The sequence below is a fragment of the Xiphophorus hellerii genome, chromosome 22, assembly GCF_003331165.1.
Source record: "Xiphophorus hellerii strain 12219 chromosome 22, Xiphophorus_hellerii-4.1, whole genome shotgun sequence".
Taxonomy (NCBI): domain Eukaryota; kingdom Metazoa; phylum Chordata; class Actinopteri; order Cyprinodontiformes; family Poeciliidae; genus Xiphophorus; species Xiphophorus hellerii.
Genome location: NC_045693.1, coordinates 11,284,590 through 11,306,507, shown reverse-complemented (window position 1 = coordinate 11,306,507; position 21,918 = coordinate 11,284,590). Strand labels below are relative to the sequence as shown.

The window sequence follows — 21,918 nt, the reverse complement described above, 5'->3', positions numbered from 1 at the left end:
TAACAAGATATCATTCAAGCACTTATTAAATATTTAAAGACACAAAATTAGCTGAGAGGATTTAGCATGTATGTATGTATACATATAGGTAGTTATTTTAGGGTCATATAGTTATTTTATGGCGGTAATCCACTAAATCTGTAAACTGTCAGTAAGCACCATAGAAGAAGAAGAATATCCGTCATTGGTGCTTTATTTTCGTAATATCTCCAGTAGATGGCGACAATGGAAAAGGAGACCACAGTTTTGTCAACTGTCATATAATTTAGTGAACAGTGAAACCTTTACATGTTAAAATGTGTGACGTTTCTCTGCATTTTTTGTAGTATGTGACAATGAGATATTTTTTTTTAGCAGTGGGTTATGCAGGGTCAACAAAATATCACTACATTATCTAAACAGTTTTCGACGAAACTGAAAAAACCTCCCGCTAATTCATCTTCAGAAAGTTTCTCAACACCGTTATTCTCCCCGCCACAATGAAAAAGCAGCAGCAAACAGCTGTGAGGAAGTGTAGTTTAGTTGCTGTAAGCGTCTGGTCCGGGGTCTGTAAGCAAAACACCTCTCTGAGGAAACAGGTCTCATAATGACTGTCTTTAAACTGATCCCCGGTCAGCTAGTTGAGGAGACATACAGGAAGCCAGGAAGTGTGTAATGCTACTGATGCCAGCGATAGTAGTCATTACGTACCGACGGACAGTGTTTAGTTTGGACATTAGGACGTGAATATTTCTCCTAACAGGTTTACATATTTGAGTTTTAGCGATGGATAAGCTTCGACGTGTGTTGAGCGGCCGGGAGGATAACGAAGAACTCGGGCTAACTGCACAGGTCAGCTGCTAATGCTAACTCCGTTCAGAAACTATAGTTTCCTGTCTCAGACAGCGCATTTAAATTTGCGTTATCAACACTGCATTTCTTATAATTTAGTTTTCTTATTGTTTGCGGTTTATGAATTTAACAGCTAATGCTCTCTGTTTAGTCGTTAGTTGTATGTATTTCCCCACATTATTTGTAAGTCATGTTGCTTTTAAATTAGCTTCCATGTTCTTGTTACCTCTAAATGCTAACTGTTTTGTTTACACCTTTGCATGCTTTCACATTTAAGAGGACACAAGGTAAGTTGCTGCTTAGTTTCACTTTGATCCCAGCTAAAGTTTTACTTCAAAACCTGTACATTTGCTCATGTATTTTTGCTCCGACTTTTATTGAAAAACAGCGCCCCTGTGTGCTCTGTAGCTGTAAAAATGCTTGGCTCCAGTCAACATGACTGAATATCCGTTCGAAGCCTGCGGGTCTCACTTTAGGTCATTACTCTTGTCGTGTGACATCCTCCCATTGTTCTCACCAGGTTCTTGATGCCAGCTCCCTCAGCTTCAGCACCAGGGTGAAATGGTTTGTCATATGCTTTGCTGGAGGCATCCTGTTCTCCATACTCGTGAGTGTCTCTGCAGCTCTGAGAGGAAACACAGAGAATGCACACAATCTTCAAGTTCCTGTTCTTTTTTTTTCACTTTAAACTAAAATCAGCAAAAATGGCACTAATCATTGTATTGGAGATTGTCACAGCATGAACTAATACTTAAAATACATTGACATAATCAGTTGGTGCATATGGTTCATAATAGAGGAAGTCTGGTATCACACACTTAATTGTGATAATTCACACTGACTCCAAAAGCAGCTGTTTGTTGTTGAAACTGCAAGCTTCAATGGATTTTATGACAGACAAATACAAGTTAGTGCATAGTTTCTCACATACTTTTGCACTTTGTTTTATGTGCAATCCTCTTTACTCTGATACCACTAAATAAAAATCTAAACTAACAGATACCTTAGTGATATAGTTATTAAATAGAGCTAACCCAAAAACCATCTTTGCAGTTTTCCACAAGCAATATTCATAGCAAATTCAAAGGTGCTCTGGTTAGATAGACCAGCTGTTTACTTTTTGACCTATATGCTGTATGTGACAGAAAACTAACGTTGCACTTCACCCTGAATGCTAGCCTCGTTTCTCTGCTTTTTCATGGATGTTGCTTAATAGTGGGCAATGCTAGAAGATCCAGAAGTTTTGAGACTCAGACAGTGGCTCATCTTTCAGCCTTAAACATACACCCAGAGTTATGTTAAAATGGCCCAATCAAAGTCCAAACCCAAATCTAGTCGACATTTTGACTTGAAACTTTGTATTCATGTGGGTTGTCTATCCGGTCTGACTGGGCTAATGATTATGCCGAGAAGATCGGGACAAAATTTCTGTCTCTACATGCTCAATGCAAGAAACATCCCAAAAGATTTGCAGCTGTAATTGCAATAAAATGTGGCTCTATAAAATATTCATTTATAAGAACTGACAAATATTTGTCACACACTAAAGAAAAAAGTTAAAATTTTAGTAAAACCCATGAGAATGTGACTGTAAGGTAAAAGTCAAGACGCATGAATGCTTTTGCTAGACACTATAATAGCTTAGTATATTTTTAATTTATAAAAATCTAAGCATACTGCACAAACATTGAAGGAAGTTGAACATTAAGTTTGTGCTTAGTTGCTCTGTTTTCCTAGTTTTCATTATGGATAGTTGTCCATTAGATGTAGATATGTACATAATAACAAATATAAACACATTCAAAGCAATCTTTTGTTTTTCTGTCACTAGAGGGAGCCAGCCATGCTGCTATGAATTAATAAAACACACCAAACATTTCTTAGCTTAGTTACATTCTCACAAAGTTGCCAAAAAGTTATAATCTAATAATTAATTGTTGATTCAGCAGTATGACTGTGTTCTTTGTCTTTGACCTCTAATGAATGTGTGAGGATGTTATTCTCTTCAGCTCACTGATATTTTTCTACTGTTTTTTTTTTTTTTCCCAGGGCTCGGCACTGCTCTTCCTTCCTGGTGCCGGCATCAAGCTTTTTGCTGTCTTCTACACACTTGGAAATATTGCAGCTTTGTCCAGGTAAGGCTCTGTAGGTAATGGAGCATATCAATTTAAAAGTATGACTTGTTTAACTTAATGGCAAGTTTAGCCATTTTATTTGCTCAGATTTTATTCATAGTAGGGATGAAAAAAAACCTTCAAAGTAAGTTTTTTTCATCCCATCAAACTTTGAGTTTAAAGCGCACGTATGGTGAGATTTACAGTGAAATTACTACTTTAAATTCTTTCTTTTTTAATAAAATATGTTTATAAAAGACCTCTTTTGTGTCTAGAAAACAGATCAATAAGAACATTTCCTCTCATCTGAGCAAACCCCATTTATGGGTGAATGTCTGAGTCCTTTTTACAGTCAGTCATAGATTTCGGAGACGACAGATTTCCTTTCTGTCAGTAAGCAGGAGCAGCATGTGCGTGGACATCGTGTCTCTGTCACACTGAACAGTTGGAGTAACGAGGGAAAGACGGCAGCAGACCTTCTCTTCTGATCAGTCTACACAATCTACGTCAACATGCTCTTAATGTCTCATCTAACAGATGTGACACCTAAGTGATTCCTGCTACCCACTCAGCTGTGCCTCACCAGTTGGGAAAGCCTTCGTCTCTTTAACTACACTGACGTAAAACATCCATCATGTGCAAGGCGGCTCTAACTGCGTCATTGTGCTGATGGACAGGAAGCGCCGAACCCATAATTACTGCAGCATGTTGAGTTAAATTGAACCCTTTGGACAAACCATTTAATGTTAGTCATACTGATAGTGTGTGTGTGTTTATTTTAGAGTAGTTCTCATGTTGTGGAGTATGGGGGAAATTTCTCAGCTCTTGGAAAAGAAATTTGGGTTATCTCTGTGCTTAATTAGTAAGAGACATTTTTACACGTGAACTACTTTTATATTCTTTCAGTCAAGAATCGAGTCCAATTGAGAAAATGCTTTTTTCCAACAACAAGCTCCTGCTGGCATGGACTTAAAGTTAATCATTCCTTTGGATATCACCTTTAAAAAAAACAACTTTTTCAACCATTTAATGGATTTTTGTAACCCAGTTAACTTTTTGGAAACTTGGCTTAAGAGCTACACTAAACAATAAGAGTGTTCTGGATAATGCTCATTGATGCTGAACTAGGAAATAGGTGGTTTTTATTTTTTTATATATATAATTATGGGTCCTTTTTAAAATACAAAACAAAAACTTCAAATATAAATTTAAAATTATGCAATGTCTAGACAGGAATTCACCTTATGCTACAAATTTTAATATGTTTATAAAAGTCTCCATAAAAGATTACATGGTTTATAAAGTCTTCAGCAAGCATCTCACTTGCGTTGAGTTTGGATTGCTTTCTCTGTTTTGATATGCCTTGTTGATCATTCGATAATAACTTCTTTGCTTGAGGCTCCAGTAAATCTTGCGTGGACTAATAATTAAGACAAACTTAGGGGCAGCCATTTTTAGTATGATTCACAGTCTTTTGCAACGTTTTTTTTGTGTTGTGATAGCAATTACAATGTATTGTAACAAACGGTATATTCCAATTTATGAGGTTTCAAAAATCCCAAAACTGACAGTATTTTCAGGATTGCTCATTTTGATCTCGTTGGCTCCATGAGGGTGCCAATAAATATTTGTAATATGTAATAAAATTTAGTTGCCAAGTGCTTTTTTATGATTTTTTAAAATTTAAGACTGGGGTCTTGAAGAATATTGTGATGATGATTTATTTGTAAAATACAGTACATTGTGCAGCCCTAAGACACATGTAGTCACAGACAAATACTTTGTCTAAAAGACACTGTAAAGAAGTTGTAAATACTTTTTGTCACTTTTATCATTATTGCAATAAATACAACAAAATATGATAAAAATTTAAATTGGTATCACCTTACACTAGCATTATATGATCTTCCTGCTCTACGCTCCGCTGTTCTCTACATTGGTGTCGGTATGAGGGAAGTATCCTCTGCTTCACACAGTCAAAAAACTGCAGTGACCAATACAATCTTTATACTGCCTTTTTACAGTGGGCATCAATGTTTAAGTTGAAGAAAAGATAGAAAATAATCTTAAAACTTCTGTAACAATCTGAGTTTTCCAGTGGTTTTCTAGCTATGCTGAAACTGGCCATAAATCACAACGCCTCACTTAGAGATCCAACAATCTGTCACTTTTGGCAGATCGTCAACATTTTCTAATCCTTCATGATGTAATATGATTATATTACCAGTGTTTGCAATTACAGTCATGTAGAGGGCAACATTTTTCTCACGGTTTAGTGTGGATGTTTTATTTTTTGGATATGAAAGTTGCCATGTATTACCAACACATGGCTGGAGGGAGAAAATGTGTACTGCCTTATTTTAGCAAATTAAAAAGTAAACTATACACAATGTACCTTTAAATTATTGTCCTTCCTATTAACAGCAGACATGTCTTTTTTATTTTTAAAGCACCTGTTTTTTGATGGGACCATTAAAACAACTGAAGAAGATGTTTGAACCAACAAGACTCATAGCAACCATTGTTATGCTGGTAAATATCCACTTTTGCTCCTCGGTTTTATCCAATAAAATAAAATGAATATGTTTCAGTATATTGACACTATCTTACAATAATATCCATTTTGTGTTTAGTAGGTCAAAGTTTATTAATGGTTTTGTGGTTATTATCTTGTGATCTTTTTGAAACAGTTAAAAATTTGCTGTAGCAAATAACATCTATTTCTCTTAGTAAATTTTGTGTGTTGAAGTTTACTTTTCCTGTAATTGTGACAACAAAGTGATGATTGTTTGTATTCTCCTCCCACCAGCTCTGCCTTGTCTTAACACTTTGTGCAGCGTTTTGGGTGAGAGTTCAGCAAATTCAGAGCCAAAGAAAACGCACAGATCTCTTTATTTCTCTCACTGAAACTGTTGTTTTTACATATTTATGTTTTACAGTGGCACAAAAATGTACTGGCAATCCTCTTCTGTATTCTGCAGTTTTTGGCAATGACCTGGTAAGACTGACCTTCAGTTTGGTCTCAGCTGTTTCTTATCAGAACAAACTTTGCTCTGTCTGAATTTACTTGAACTAAATGTCCAAAACCTTTGTTTAAACCATGCAATTTTCCATCCATCCATATAGTTTATCATTTCTTCCACTTCTGTCTCTAAAGACAGTATAGAAATTAATTTGTGAGCTTTAGGGTCAGTATTAATCTGTTTGTCTTAAAATAAATAAGCAAAATGCGCTCTAGAAACTTGATTCTGGGAAAGTATGGATGCTTTAAAATATGTAAGATCTTTGCCAGAAGGACAAAAAAAGTGATTTCCTTGTACATATTTTTTATTTTTGACAAACTGAAGTTTTAATTTTAGAGAAATATATCTAGAATGAGTACAAAATGCATGCTCCTCTTTGCAGAGTTGTTTTAATTTAACCACATTGGAGGGGTTTTGAATATGAACATCCTGTTTAAGGTCATCATCCTAATCAATAAAAGTTCATTAGAGTCTTTAAAGCTATTTATTAATTTCTTTTCAAGGATTCAGACGTAAGCTGTAACATTGAGACAGGATATTTCACAGCTTATGATGATATTGGAGCCTACTTCATTTTGTCAAATTGGTTCTAAACAAGTAATCTGATTACTTTTTCACATAAATCCTGGCTGGTTTGGACAGTGTGATGTGACAGAAGTTGATCAGAAATTATGAAAAGACGCAAAAACAGAAGCAATACCTTCCTACAACAATGCAGATTTATATTTTATTTAGGAACATTAAGCATGTAAAATGTTGGAATTAAGAAAATTTTCCACCAATAGTTTTAACAATCAGTGTGACTCCAGTAGCTCACAGCTGCAAATGCAGCCCCACCTGCATTTCCTACCTTCATCTCCTCTCAGCCTATGTCCTCAGATTCGTTGCCATGGCACCTACAAGTCACACATATCGCGCTTGGTGCACTCCCACACATACACTCAGACGTTTGTGTGACCGTTGTTTTGTAAGAAGTCACCACTGACCCTCAGAAAAGTGGGTAAAGTCCATTTGTCAGGCTGGGAACTGAACTTAATTCATGACTGAGTCAGAAGCTTGACAGCAATTCAGCAAAAGGAGCTGCTAAAGAAAAAATCTTGCTTTGTTTTTCTTTCGTGACAGGTTAAATATTTGCTAAACAAGACGGTTTAAGACGTCGTCCAGTCTTTGGTTGATTATTTTATCATTTGCTCACATATTTAGAGGTTTAATAAAAAAGCTTAAGATTAAAATAAGAGCTCAAATGATGTTTGCAGTGGCAGTCTGTCAAACACTTAATGTAGTGATTACAGTAAATCATATGACAACACATTTTATTGATCATTGTTCACTGAAAAAAGTTAACTAACTGCTAAATCTTTAAACATTTGGGTATGTAACTCACTACTTTTTAACCCTTAAATTTTTTCATGATTTCTTTGATTGAACTGCAGGTATATTTATTTGGTTGGACTTTTTTGTGTTACAAAATGGTGAATAATTTTGAAGTTATTGAGCATTTTTGTCATCTGGCCAGTTTGCTGCATATCCTACATGGTTTGTAATGAACTTCATAGCGTTTAAGCAATTTCTGTCCTCTTGCCATTCTTCTACAAAGCCCAGATTTGTGGATTGTATGACCAGCAAAGTGGTCATTGTTCGCTTGTCTACCTTTTTAATTAATCCTTGAAGTTTAACAAGGACTGAATCTATATGCAAACCTTTTTTATTCAGACTTCTGCTAATAAAAGACTTTGAAGAAATGTATCATTTTCCCTCCCATTTACAATCTTGCTTTACTTTGTATTGGTGTTACTTAAAATCCAAACCAATTGCACTGAAGTTTATGGCTGTAAAGTGTCACAATGTGACAAAATTAACAGGGTTTGAATACTTTTGCGATGCTTTATGATTAAATAAAGATTTCTTTTATTAATAGTTTTCTACGAACTACATTTCAAGAACCTTTTTTATTGAGGCTAAACAATTTGTAAAAGTTACATTTTAGATTTAAATCTATGTTTTAAAAATCCCAAGCCGACTCCAGAATGTCAGGAAAATAAAACTAATGTTAGTTTATTAGAAACATTCTGTAAAAATGGATTTGCTACTTAATACTGTATAATCAAAAATACATTTTCAATATAAAGTTGTATAAAGTGGTTCATTAGCTATAATCAGTAATTATTGTCCTGTTTTTGTGTTTTCAGGTATAGCATCTCTTACATTCCTTTCGCCAGGTAAGACCAGTGCTACGTCTGCATGTGACCTTTCAAAATGTCCATATTAATGTTTTCCTTCGCTGTTCAAATGTTAAAAACACGCGTCAATCAAACTCGCGTCATTTGATTGAAATCTTGTCAGAAACAACATGGGTGTTCTCTAATGATTGCGCACACAACAAACAGGAGGAATTTGCTTAGAGTCGTCTTTGAAAACATGTTTTTATTTACCACTGTTTGCTTCCACCATATGGCTCTAATCCAGCCCACTATAACCAGTGTGACCAGTCTGTATCAAACAAATGGCAGCTGTTTGTTTCTTTGTCTTTCTAGGCATTAGCACTGCAATGTTAATATGTTCCTAATATCAAAATAAATAGATTTTTAGTGCCGTAAAGCTCTTTCAGACAGATTTGACAAATATTTTTCTTCAGTTCAGCTTTTATGTGTTTAATGAGCTTATGGTAAGCTCTCAAGGGTTAACGCTCGATGCAAATTTTTGATTAGACATAGTCTGGATTTAAGTCCTTGTTTTTGTTTTTCTTTTGGAAAACTTAAATGATTCACAGTGTAAAGATGCGTTTTATTCTTCCTGTTTAAAACTGATCATATGTTGTTCCCTCTGAGTGCGCTGGTTGAGCCGAGCAGAAGGTGTGATGTCGTTTTGTCAGTCCAGCTGTAAGTGGGGTTACGTCTCATTTGGTGAGCAGTCTGGATCCCCCATCCCCATTAGGTGCCTTGTGTGTTTGGGTGACCCCTATAATCTCTCCTGACAGCTGAGAGACATCATGTAACCACCCTGAGATCCCCCTCCCCCAACACAAACTCAACAAAACAAAACCAAGACAAAGGAGCTGCAGCAGCAGCCTCCTGAAAAGCAGATTCATTCGAAGAAATGCACATTTATTTGATAGTTGTTTAAATCCTTGTGATCAGTTTTTATTTGTCAACCCTTTTTTCCCCTCCCTAAGCTGCTTACGGTAATCCATTTTTCATTTAATTTTGATTTGATCACTTGGCTTTCTGTCATCCTCACTGTTGTTGTAGAGCAGCAGAGTGCACTGATCTCCTTTGATTGCCTGTTAAACCTTTACATCCTCGTCTCTGGTCCCGCTAACCCATACCTGTCGAGACTTTGCACCACATGGTCAATAGGCTTGATCCCTTAATGTGTTTTACCTTGTTACCTTGAATAACCTCTAAGGTTTATAGAAGGAGGCACTAAAACCTGCTGCATGTGCACTTCCTATAGTCCTGTTAGGCTGCTGTTGCTCCGACGCAACTTGTAGAGGACGGAATTAGATTTGATCATTTTTCAAGAGTGCAAAACAAAAAACTGAGCAAATTGAAATGAATTTTCAGATTTTATTCATTATTCTAGTGTGTGAAAAACAGAAAATCTGAATTTCTAAGGGTCATGAAAGCTAAAGTCCTCAACTTCAGTCCTCTGATCCAACAAACCTGAATCTAAAGGCTGAATTACCTCCTTGACATGTTAGGAAGTTTTCCAAAGGCCTGGTCGTTAACCGTTCATTTGATTAAGGTGTGTCGGAGCAGGGAAGCATCTAAATGTTTCAGGACAGTGGCATTCAAAAACTGGAGTTGCAAAATGCTCCAAAGCAATCAAATTAAATGGCAAACATAATGGAAAAATAGTTTTATAATGTAAATGTTGGACTCAGACTCTGTTTGTTTAGGTCTGGTTTAGATAGCAAACTCTAAAACCAAACTTTAAAATTTGATTTTGTAAATGTGACAAACTGACAACCTAGGAACTAAAACCTGTTTTCTGTGAGGTATTTAGTTATTTTAGTTTCATCAGGGATTATAGTCTGTTCAATATTACTAGACACACCTGGTTCACCCAGGGAGCAGAATCTAAATGAAAAGCTGTAGAGTAATGATTTAAGTAATTTTATCCCCAGAACTTATGAAAATACTTCATCTCAATGAGAAGTAGATAAGTAAACTTTAGAGTTCACAAAGTAAACGTGTCAAAGATCACAAACTGAGGTTTAAATCATCTAAATCAAAGCAAAACTGGAGTCGCAAAAAAATGTTTTCTAAATACATTTTAGAAAATGTATTTCAATCACGAAAGCCAACAAAAGTAAACTAAACTTATTTCTATTTTCAGATTTTAGAATAAAATAATCCTTCTATTACAAAAGAAACATGGAGGATGAGGCGAGGGTTTTGTATAAATATGGAAAATAAAGAAAGATAGGTTGCATAGTTTGAAGCTAGTTGCTTTTAAAAGCTTGTTTTAGATATTTAATATGGATTTTCATAAATATTTAAAATTTCCAGTTGAAAGTGTTCTTTACAAAATTAGAGTTTACCAATCTGCATTATTATTTCCTTATAAATACATTATTTGAAAATGGTCTCAAAACAACAATATTATTGTTGATAGCAGTAATTACTGGGACAGTTTATTGTCCAGCAAAATTTGATATAGTGACAGGCCTATGTTTAGTATATATGTTTTTTTTTTTAAATGGAGCTAAATTAAATGCCAAAACAATATTGACATATCAGACTCATTTTATTGCGATTTGTGGCTCCAAATGTGATTTCAAAAGTTACTGAACATCTCAACGTTTAAGTCGTTGAAATTGGCAATCTGTTAAGCTGAGATCTATTTATAGAGATCTAAAATTAGCTTCAGTTGTTTAAAAATAGTGAAACCATGATGGCCGAGCGTTGCTGTAAGGAGCCGTGGATTAAGAACGGCTCCATGTTGAAACAATCCACTGGCTTCCTGTCGGCCCCTGAACCCTCCAGGCGGCGCCTCCTTATCACCTTGACGGCGTTTTACAGTTTGGTCAGGTGAAGTCTGCATAGCAACACACTGATGGCAAAAGCAAAGAGGCAGGAGATGGATTTGGCAACAATGCGTGGTTGCCATGGTGAGGCTCCCACGTTGCATCACCATTCAGCATGGCGCACCTGGGGCTGGGGAGAACCCCACGACTGAGAGCGTGGAGTTCCTCCCCGTCAAAACATGCTAACTTATTCATGACGAGCCGCACCTCAAATGCTGGTGGAAAAGGATGTTAGTCTCATGGAGATGAACTCAGTTGATTTGTTTATTCAGGTTATTATTTCAGAAATAATGATGTTTTAAACATGTATCCCTGCTGTTTTTGTGTGAATTTGTTTTGCAGAGATGCAGTGATCAAGTGCTTCACTACCTGCCTGAATTAAAGCTCTGGATGCTGCAGTTTCCATGAAAACTGGTCCCAACACGCAAAGCAGTTGTTAAATATGTTTATACACTATTCGTTTTCACTTTTCACCTCTTTCTGCCTCATACTGTGAATTCTTGCCTTTCACATTTAGCTAGAAGAGTTGCAATTTAGCCATAATGTAACTGTAAATCATCTTTTTTCTCCAATCATGCCTAATGCCTAATATATTTAAGAAAAGGGGATTCTATGAGATTCTTATGCTTTCTAAAGATTTTATGCAAGTCATGTGCAGGAAAATTATTCTTATTATGCACAACAAACTGTAACAATGACACCTTGACACCTTGATGAAATTATATCTGTATTTATACCAAACACACATTTTCGATTATTCTTTTTTTGTAAGCTTTCTGTTTTTTGTTTTTCTGGATTTTTAAAGTGGTGTTAAGGCCTCTTAGAAGAAGTTGGAAGTATTTTCTTGGATGTTTGGTGCTGACGGTTTTTTTTTTTTTTTTTTTACTCAATGCTTTACTGATTATGCACTGGGATGTGTAGTTCCTACATCTCTATAAAAGATATCATTTTTTTCTCTTCTGCTAATGAGATTTGTAAATGCTGCCTTTGTGTCTTGTCTGCTGGTCTTAAGTGTGTGCATTCTAACACGCTGCGCCCCCAACCAATAAATATCGTTAAAGAAACACTTCTTCTCCTCTTTCAGATGTGATTTCCTGCCATATGCAGCGATGACCCAGTTAATTACGCTTCCCTGAGCATTGTGATTTTGACATGACCTAATAACCCGACTCCCTCTGTTGCGTTGGCATGTAGCCTTTGAGGATGTGGTTGCCATGACAACCTCCTCTGGAGGATGCAGTGCCTCTGCCTACCCCCATTTCTTTTTTTTCTTCTTTTTTTTTTAGAGCAGATGTTCACATTATGGCGATGTGGGTTTTTGTTAAATGGGAATCCTTTGGACCAACAGTTTCTGCAGCTTAACGTGACGAAGATGCCGCCTTCTCCAGATTTATCCGATTCTTCATTTCATTCCTTTTTCTCGTTCTGCAATCCCCACACGGCCGCTGGTGGTTTGCATTCAGGCAGTCTCCTCTCATTTGAGCAACTAATTTGGCAGGGATCCACCAAAATCCGTCATTGTGACCTCAGGGATGAAATAATTATTCTACGCAGGGTGTCTTTGTGATTGTTTTCATCTGCCTGCAATTTTTGGATCATTGTAAAGTTTGAGGTTGAAGGGGGGGAAACATTCTGACCTCCACAATCTGCTCCAGGCCCAGCTGCTTCCTCCAGTTTTTAATCTGCGGTTATGTCGGAGATGAGGGAGCCCACACGCCTGTGCTTCCTCTTTAGATTAGTGCTCCAAATCTTCTTGCAAAGATTAATAAATAACTTGGCCAGTGTTGTGTGTGTTTTTGTTGTTTTTTTTTTGTTTGTTTTGTTGGTTTTCCCCTTATGTCTATCTCAGTAGTGATATTGTAGCATCAATGGAGACCTCAGAGCAACAGTTACACTTTTCCAACAAAATTTAAATCTCCTCCAAGGTAGTGAACCAGAGTCACACATTCTGGAAAATACTTGTCATTGTCCTTCCCTTTTTCCCTCTGTCCTTTCTTAATCTTGTGCTTACCTCCGTCTTTCCTCTCTTATCTTTTTAACTTGTACCCTGTATCCCTCCTTTTTGTTTGCTTCCCTTCATATTTCCTTCATTGTGTCCTTCCTCTTTCCTTATCCTTCCTTTCTTTCAGGTTGCATGTTTAAAACCTGATCACTACTTAAAAAAATAAGTCTGAAAGTTGAACCTGGTAAAGTCTCAAAGTCTTCATGACATTGTGTTAGAACCTTAAATCCTTTCAATCGCACAAGGTTGCAAGTTTATTTTTAAAAAATGTCACTCATTTTCATTTCCATGCTTTTATAAACAAATTTTAACGATTTGAACGTTTTTTTCTCACCCAACTTTAAAACAGTGTAATCATTTCTTCAAATACAGTACAATTATATGCATAGACCAATTTGTAGCAAGTAGGAGTTCAGCTTTGAGTGCAGTAACCTCATCTCAACCTGAAAGCACTTCCCTGTCTTTATTTTTCACAATGATCTTTGACTATTCCTCTTCAAACCGCCTCTCTAGATCCTGCCTGTCCTGTTCTCGCTGCTCTTTGTCTCATAGGATTTCTATCTGAGAACTCTGCTGGTCATGGTAGAAGGAGTTTGTTTCTGTGTAAATTTTTGAAACTGCTTTTAGTAGTTTTATTGAAAATGCGGTGGGGTTTTAAAGAATTTGTGATGTCACCAGTAGCTTTGAGAAAAGAAAGCCAGTTCACATCATCACGTTTGTCCACCACTATACTTAACTACCTTCCTACATAATCATAAAGTTGAGTCTGATGTACTTTACTGATGTAGATCAGACTCAACTGGAGTATGTCTTAAAGATAAAGTCCAGTCCGTTTTCTTCCACTCAACTTTACATATTAATTTTTGAAAGAATGATTCATAACTTTCCATATTAACTCCTGTTGAAGTTTCTAATCAGACATTTTATGTTGCTTTAAATGTGGAAAATTGTAATAAATTAAAAAAAAACGCTTCTTCTGAAATCATTAAAAAGTCCTTTGTAAATTCAAACCACAACTGTTGGAAAAATGACTCATTTTGTCAAAATTGTCCATTAAGTCTAAACCAATCATGGTCTGTCAAGTTGGTAACCGTGGTTTTTGATAAGGGTGACATGGTTCTCTGCCTTGGGCGCCCTCCTGTCATGGGGCAACACCATTGCTCCAGAAATGGTGCCGCCATCCAATTCAGTAACTTGGGTACCAATTACTATTTATTTGCATGTCCAGTCAATGGGGACTGCAAGATGAAAGCATTGTAAAAAAAAAAAAAAACCTTGTCAATGCAGGTGTTAGAGTTGAGTAACCTAAAACAGAAATGACAAAAAAAGGTTTCTTTTTTTTTTTAGGTAGCTTGAATTTTATCTCTGGTCTAGATTAACTTGATTATTTTACATTAAAATTAGATTCTTCTTATAGTATTTTATGCCATTTCGCAATCCGAGAAACTTAAGATTGAGATCAGCATTAAAATTACAAATACAGACATAGAATGAATTATTCTACATGAGATTGTTTCAAACACAACTTTGCGTAATCCCAAAAAAGGAGAATAAATAGGAAACTGTGGATTGTGACCATCAGGAGGTTGATGTGACTCATTGTTTTAGGGAAGGCCCTAAAAAAACTATTAAATGACGTAACTAGGTTTTCCGTTTCTTTGTTTGGATCGCCTCTTGGCCACGCCCTCCTCCACCAGATCCACAATAAAAGAGCCAGGATGTGTGTGTATTTGTGTGTGTGTTACTCCAGCCTGTGTGGACAACAGGTGCACCACCGCTCCGGTGATAATGCCTACAGAGCGCCTGTATTCGCTCTGCGCAGGGCTTTTCAGGTTACACTCGCTGCTTTTTATGTCTTGATTTCCTTCATTATTTCTGACCGCAAAGATGCCTTTTCCGCCAATCAGCCTCCAACAGCGGATCTCCTCTCCTGGCAGGGAACTATTTGGGAAAAAGAAGGCCAACGCAGACCACTCTCAGGCTGTACAAACCGGCAAATCTGGATCCGAAAAGGGAAAACAGCCCAGTTCCTGGGCATCAGCAAACCTGCGGAATCTGGGGCGAAGATCGCAGCCGGAGAAGAATAAAAGCCAAGCTCAGAAGCCCAGTTCGGGGCAAGAGACTCAGGGAAAGTCCTCCTGGCTGTCGGTGCCCAAACCGCAGGATCCATCCTTGGGAATAAGGCGCTCCAGCTCAATGGACTCCGCCAGACATCTCAGTGGGAAAGAGGAAACAAAGAAGGAGATCCAGTTCTCGCTCAGCCTCACTCCCGAAGCCATTCTAGTTATTAAAAAGCGGAACCTGGAGAAGCAGATGATGGCCAAGCAGCAGAAGTGCTGCGCCTCCGCGGACTTTCGGCACCGGCGAGTTTTTCCGTCCAAAAAGGCGCACGGAGCGTCCAAGTGCTGCGCTCCGGGCGGCAAGACGGACAGCGCGGAACAGCAGGACATTACCGCCATTGTTAAAATATCTCTGCTGAACGATCAATACAAGTACGATGATGTGGAGTACGAGGATGAGGACGGGGATGTGGATGAGACCGTTGTGAGGAAATGCAAAGAGTGGCTGAAAGGAGTGGAAAACGCAGCTGCTTTGGTGAAAGCAGACAAACTTTCAGCACTTCCGCACCTCAAAGGCTGCTGACACCTGACTTCAAATCTTTATTATTATTATTAAGTTGGAAGAAAGACATGACGGACTAATTTGTTTTATTTGCAAGACTTCAGACAAGTGAAGGAGATCTACTCTAAGAGAATGTCAGGATTTAAAAAGATGTCACTAAGTCTAAAATGCCAAATGCAGGCTAAAAGACTACTTTTAGATAAGAAACATTCAATAATACAGTTCAGGTTTATAAGAGTCATGTTCTTTTTTTCTTTTTTTTTTTTAAATCATCTTTGTTCAAGTTCAGATGCCATTTTGCTCTCACTTTCTTCTCTGTTTCTCTTTGCACACGGATTTATTTATTTTTTTCCAGTGGGCGTCTGTGGATTGGCTGAGGTCAGTGGAGGCAGCCAGAGCTCTCTTCTCCTTTTGTTAGAGAACAATAAACTGCTGGAGAACATCAGCGACTCATGCACAGACTGGCTGAAACCCAGCGCGGATTCTTTGGTTTTTATCTTCTGCTAATTGGGTTGAATTGATCGATCAGTGATGTGGTGAATTCAGGACAAAATGTATAATCTGAGCATCAAGACAAAACCCTTTTGTCGATAAAATCTATTTTCTAAATTAGCACCTTTTTTTGTCCCATTTTACCAAATGACATGGTAAATTGAGACGTTCTAAACAAAATATATCACTTGTCAACACATAAGATCTGATATAAAGATTTAAATTAACACGTTTTTGAACGCAGTAAAAGTTTATTATGCGAGTTGTTGTGGTAGGCAGAGAAAAGAAAGTGCAAGGAGAGCAACAATAACTAGACAATTGTGAATAACTAATTTATTCCTCAAGAATGGATCATATTTTCAGATGAATTTATTTATTTTAACGAAATGTACATTCATCTAAAGTTATGAAAAAAGAATCAAGCTGTTGGTAATTATGTCAGCTTTTTACAGAGCTTGTAAAACTTTGACCATTTTAGTGACAGACCAACGCAAATATACATGGTTTACTATTTTTATTTATCAAACTGATGAGCATCCATAATAAGTACCATAATTACAGCTAAATTGTGCCGATTTGCTCAACGTGTCAAACATAGTTTTGTCTCAGTTATGATAAAGCAGAGAGCCACGCTTTCATAAAATAACAAACTTAACTTTTCTCACATAAACTGAAGAACCCAAAGCTATGAAACACATTAGGTTAATTGTTAAATTTGATTACAAAAAGAAACGCCCCGATTTACCTGAATTCACCCTTATCACAAAATATTGATACTGTCAAATATTTTATCAGCTGAAATTTCTTATTCATTTTGAAGTAAAAAAAAAAAGTTCTTATATGAACTGGCCATATTAAATTGCTTAGATTTATTAGTTTCTTCTTGTGTATTGTACTCCTGCTGATTTGTGGTCTTTAGGTCTCTTCTTGTTGCTGCTTCCCAGACAGCATTTTCATAAAGGCTCTTTGTTTCTGCTGTGCAGCTACCTGGGGCCATTTGGGCATTAGCGTTTTAAGCTTCTTAGATTTCCTGTTAAGCAGGGTTGACCAATGAGTGCTGCATGCGTGCCCAGGTACATCATTCCTGCAGGAAATTACCTCCAAAATATGTTGATACATCAAACTAAATATGCCACTAATGTTTGTACAAGAAGGACACTTTATTTCCCGTATCTCTTTTTTAGAGTTAGGTATGTTGCATAAATAACGTTTGATGTTCTCTATTGTTTTCTGCAATAACTATGTTTTTACCCTGGAAATGTGTTGCTCAGGGAAAAACAGCTGATCGGGAAACAAAATACAGTCAATGTCACAGTGGAAGAGAAATAAAGTTATAGAAGGACCTTTGTGCTTCTGTGTTGATTCATTTCACCTTATCCTGTGTGTTTGTGCACATTAGATCACCAAACAATAATTACATTCAAGTGGAAGTTCATTCAGGTACTTTCTGTAACTGTGTAACGAGGTGTTTCTGTCATCTGTGGTGTGTTTGAAACTATCAGAATGAATGAGTTGCATTGTTGTGTTGTAAATGCTTCCATAAAATCTGTATTTTTTTTTGGAATCTTGAGATTTTATTGATTAATTTGGCCTTTTCTTGACTGGGAGAAGGACAGAAAACAAATGACAGTCTGCAGCTTGATCAAGTGTTTCCACGGGAGCTAAAAATGTGTTCAATTATAAGCACACACCTGACTAATATTTGACCAAATATCTGTAGGAAATTTGTAGGAACAATTTGGTAACCACTAATAAGCTTCTGGCATAATTTTTTTGAACTGACTAGTTGTTTATATGATGTAAAGTTGAATAATTTAGAAATAATGGTTCTTTCTTATTCCACCTACTTTGTGCAACGCACCAACAGTACAAGAAGCTAATCGACTGATATCATAATGCTTCCCCCATCATGCTTGCTAGTTGGTAAAGTCTCACCTTGGCTCTTTCAGAAAGTTGTCTTATCAATGTTCTCAAAAAGATGAATCTTTATCTCTTCTGGTTATGAAACATTTTCTGTTGAAGTGCAGTGAATTTGTCTAGTTTGGCAGCTACAGATGCTTGAAGGTGATTGTTTTAGTCTCCTTTCTCAGTCTTCACACTCTCAATGTTTTCAACATCGACCAACGCCTCAGTGGCTCCTGGGTTGTTCTTGAACATCCTTACTAGTTTAATGTCATCTGACCTGGGCAGTTTGGGTCAGCTGGTTGAAACTTGGATTGCAAAAAAAAACAAAAAACATCATGACTAGAATGGTCACTCTATACAAGGGGTTTCAAACTCTGTCATTTTGGACCATATCCAAAATCTGAATGTTCTTAAAGGGCCTGAATGTATTAATGAAACCCTCTAAACTGTTGAAATAACAATAAATAGCTGTTTATTTCAGTATTCATTAAACATTTCTTAAAATTAAATAATATTGACCATCTTTTTACACTGGTCAGTCCATCCAGGATTTTGTGATTGTTAATTACCAAAGCTGTATGAAAAACATTCACATTAATCCTTAGGTAACATTTGCTTTGTTGATTTCTTTGAATCTGAAAAAAATGGAAGTAGTATCAAAATGTTTTTTTCTCAAGGGGGAAATCTAATTGCATTTTTCCATGAGATTCCAGTCGATTCCCTGTATTTTAGATGCATAGAAACGACCTGCTGGTTTTGGAAACAAACTCTGCTTATTGGCACCTGGAATTTGCCATTTTTCACCAACAGTCTAACAGTCGTAGAAAGCAGTACTGTAAATATTCAGACATTGCCACGAAGTTTGCAACAATGTGGTCCAGTGTAATACTTCACTTTCTGTCTCATGCATGTCAACAGAGTAAACACCTTACTACAATCAAAGCAACTTGCAGGACAGATGCTCCACATGGGTTCAGACTCGGATCATATCAGGGTCGTACCAGTCTGTACGAGGGCCTGTTTGGTCCTCGGTGGCTCCTGTACAGATATCATCATCTGGCTTGTTGACCAAACGTTATGTAATCTCCTCGTCTATTGTGTCTTTTCAATTGCGGCCTTGTCTGTCTGACTGATTTAAGCCTGAAGCCAAGCTATTCATGACTCTGTTTCTCTATGGACGGCTTTATTATCTCAGCAGCAAGGAGCAAGCAACAGTGTTTCAATCTGTTCATTTTCTTACTTCTGCAGTTGTTTTCATCGTTTTCTTGTGCTTTTATTGCTACTTTTTGTCTGCAATGCAAATCCTTTTTTGGATAACAAATGAAAAGGAAGTCGCTGCAATCCTCCTCAGCCCTAAGATCACTTTCTAGGTCAGTGACGAAGCGCAGCAACATTATTTGGAGCTGATTTATAGTGTCAGAGAGAAGAACAGATGGGTCCTGCCTCCGCTTCATCGTTAACACTTTGCAGCACTAAGAAGAGGAGGACTGCCAGTCCTTTTTGCCCTAGAAGTGACAGTATTTCTGTTTGTGGCGACTGAACTGTTAAACCAGCAGCACCTTTATGAGAAAGGAAAGAAATGAATGTTTTCTGCAGGGACTTGGCCCAAAAAGCTCTGTAATGTTCCGTGACAGAGAAATTTCTCAAGGACAGAGCGACATGAGAGAGCAGAGTCTTCCAACAGAAAGCAGAACCATGACTTGACTTCATATATGGAAGAAGAATTAACCCGTTTCATACAGCTTTCATCTATATTAGCTCTTTACAGCGCTGTAAAAGTGTTCACATTTAGTTATGCTAGATTCACAAGCTTCCATGTACTTTACTGGGATTTTCAGTGACAATAAAAATATAAAAAACTGTGCCATGTGTTGATATTCAACTTGTCTTCAATATGGAGGGTTTTAGAACCACCATTCACAGAAGATGCAGATGTAAATCATTTGGATTAGATCTCTACCACTTTGCATGTCTAGAAGGAAATTTAAGCACATTCTTCTTTGCAAAAATAATAGTTCAATAAGCCTTACAGATTCTGAACTGGTTTAGGTCTAAACTAAAACTAGAGCATTTTTATTTTGAACCAGAATTGTCGAACTCCTGTCCTCCTGGGCCAGCATTCTGTAACTTTTACATGCGTCCGTGGTCCAGTACCACAGAGTCCTGCTAATGACATAAATATTTGACTCAGGTGTGTTGAAGCAGAGCCACATCTTAAAAGTTGTGGTCATCGACTCTTGGGAATTATCTTGTCACTTGTGGTCTGAACCAGTTCAAAATGTTTAGGTCCGAACCCAAAATGTGTAGAACTGGGTTCAGAAATGAACCTAAATAGCACAAATGACAACGAGAAAACGTGTGCATTTCAGAGATGTTGAAAAGAATTCAAAACAGGACTTTGAAGTAAATTAAAGCACCATGTTGTATATTTTGATATTTGGTTTGGTGTTCAGTTATCTCTTTGTAAACTCCAAATTAAATATTCAGTTGTGAGTCAGGGTCACAAGCGTCAAATTTCTTAATTTGTGGGTTAGAAACTGGAAGAGTTCAGGAAACATTGGTCTAAACTCTAAACCATTCCATCGTAGCTCTGGAAAATATTTAGCGAGCTAAATATTTAGCTAGCTAACTAAACATTTTGATTTTTAGCTAAATATTTAGCCTGTAACTAAAAATTTAGGTTCGAACTAAATATTTAGTTAATATGAAAATTGGCTTATAAATAAGCAGAAGTGGAATATGAAAATAAAAGTTTTGCGGATCTCTATGTAAACTCCAAATTAAATATTTAGTTTTTGAGCTAAGAGTGAGAGTCACAAGCCTCCATTTTTTTATTTGTGGGTTAGATACTGGAAGAGTTCAGGAAACATTGGTCTAAACTCTAAACCATTCCATTGTAGCACTGGAAAATATTTAGCAAGCTAAATATTTAGCTAACTAAACATTTAGATTTCTAAATGTTTAGGCTCATACTAAATATTTAGTTAATATGAAAATTGGCTTACAGATAAGCAGAAGTGGATTATGAAAATAAAAGTGTTGCAGACCTCTATGTAAACTCCAAATTAAATATTTAGTTTGTGAGCAAAATACTTCTAAATACTAAATATTTTGCTGGTGAATTAAATATTTAGTTTGAAAGTCTGACCTGTTCGAAATGTTCGTATAACATGGTGAAAACATGACTTTGAAAAATGAGCAGCCACATTTATTTGTCTTAATGACGGACAAAATTAACCAAAATATTGCTGTTCATTTTTTTACAAAGTTGCGTTGTCTATTACATCACATTTTAATTAAATTTACTTGCTTTTGTGGTTGTGAAATGATAAAATGTGAAAATATTCCAAGAGTATGAATACTTTTGCCAGTCACTGCATCTGCTGCTTCTTTCCTTCCTTGCTGTTTCTGAAGTTATTTTTTTCTTCTAAAATCTGAGGCGTGTTGGGGATCAGGTAGTAGGATGGTAGCTCTGTGGGAGAGTAGGTGGACTCACTCCTCCTGCCTTTATTTTTGTCTTTTTTTTGTTCATTGCAAAAACAGAAGATAGCTGCGGTGTGGGAGGATGCTCTTGGCTGACGAGAGGGATTACCAAAAAAGAACAAGACGGGTTCCTGATTTTTTTTCTTTTCTTTTTTTCTCTCTTCCACAGCGTCTTTTGATAGACAGCTAATGAAGGCGCAGATGGACCCTGGAGACAGAGAATGAGGCCAATTCAAGATAGCAGCCCAAATCCCCAAATACTGACACTTCACAGCCGTTTTCCGACGACACATCCCAAGCTGCTCTTTCAAAGCGGCTTATTAAAAATACAGCCGGAGCAGGTATATTTGAAGCACCTCATAGTCTGCAGGAATGGCCTAGTAATAAAGCAAGAGGTCTGCATTTACTGATCTTCAT

The 21,918-nt window shown here is 36.8% G+C and overlaps 2 protein-coding genes across 2 annotated transcripts; both read left to right on the top strand.

The window, feature by feature from the left end:
• Positions 1-522: 522 nt before the first annotated feature.
• sft2d1 (SFT2 domain containing 1) lies at positions 523-12,781 on the top strand. Its single transcript, XM_032553518.1, has 8 exons — positions 523-831; positions 1,352-1,438; positions 2,881-2,966; positions 5,396-5,477; positions 5,755-5,790; positions 5,885-5,943; positions 8,158-8,187; positions 11,340-12,781. Exons 1-8 carry the CDS (start codon positions 766-768, stop codon positions 11,377-11,379), a joined length of 486 nt encoding a protein of 161 aa, XP_032409409.1. The 5' UTR covers positions 523-765; the 3' UTR covers positions 11,380-12,781.
• Positions 12,782-14,696: 1,915 nt separating this feature from the next.
• On the top strand, positions 14,697-17,669 carry prr18 (proline rich 18). Its single transcript, XM_032553517.1, has one exon. It carries the CDS (start codon positions 14,887-14,889, stop codon positions 15,640-15,642), a length of 756 nt encoding a protein of 251 aa, XP_032409408.1. The 5' UTR covers positions 14,697-14,886; the 3' UTR covers positions 15,643-17,669.
• Positions 17,670-21,918: the final 4,249 nt, after the last annotated feature.

Bases quoted from the DNA above. Each gene is read 5' to 3' on its own strand.
- prr18 (XM_032553517.1), top strand. From the start codon at position 14,887: ATGCCTTTTCCGCCAATCAGCCTCCAACAGCGGATCTCCTCTCCTGGC.
- sft2d1 (XM_032553518.1), top strand. From the start codon at position 766: ATGGATAAGCTTCGACGTGTGTTGAGCGGCCGGGAGGATAACGAAGAA. The intron at 5,791-5,884 runs GTGAGAGTTCAG...TATGTTTTACAG, and splicing joins CACTTTGTGCAGCGTTTTGG to TGGCACAAAAATGTACTGGC. The intron at 5,944-8,157 runs GTAAGACTGACC...TTGTGTTTTCAG, and splicing joins CAGTTTTTGGCAATGACCTG to GTATAGCATCTCTTACATTC.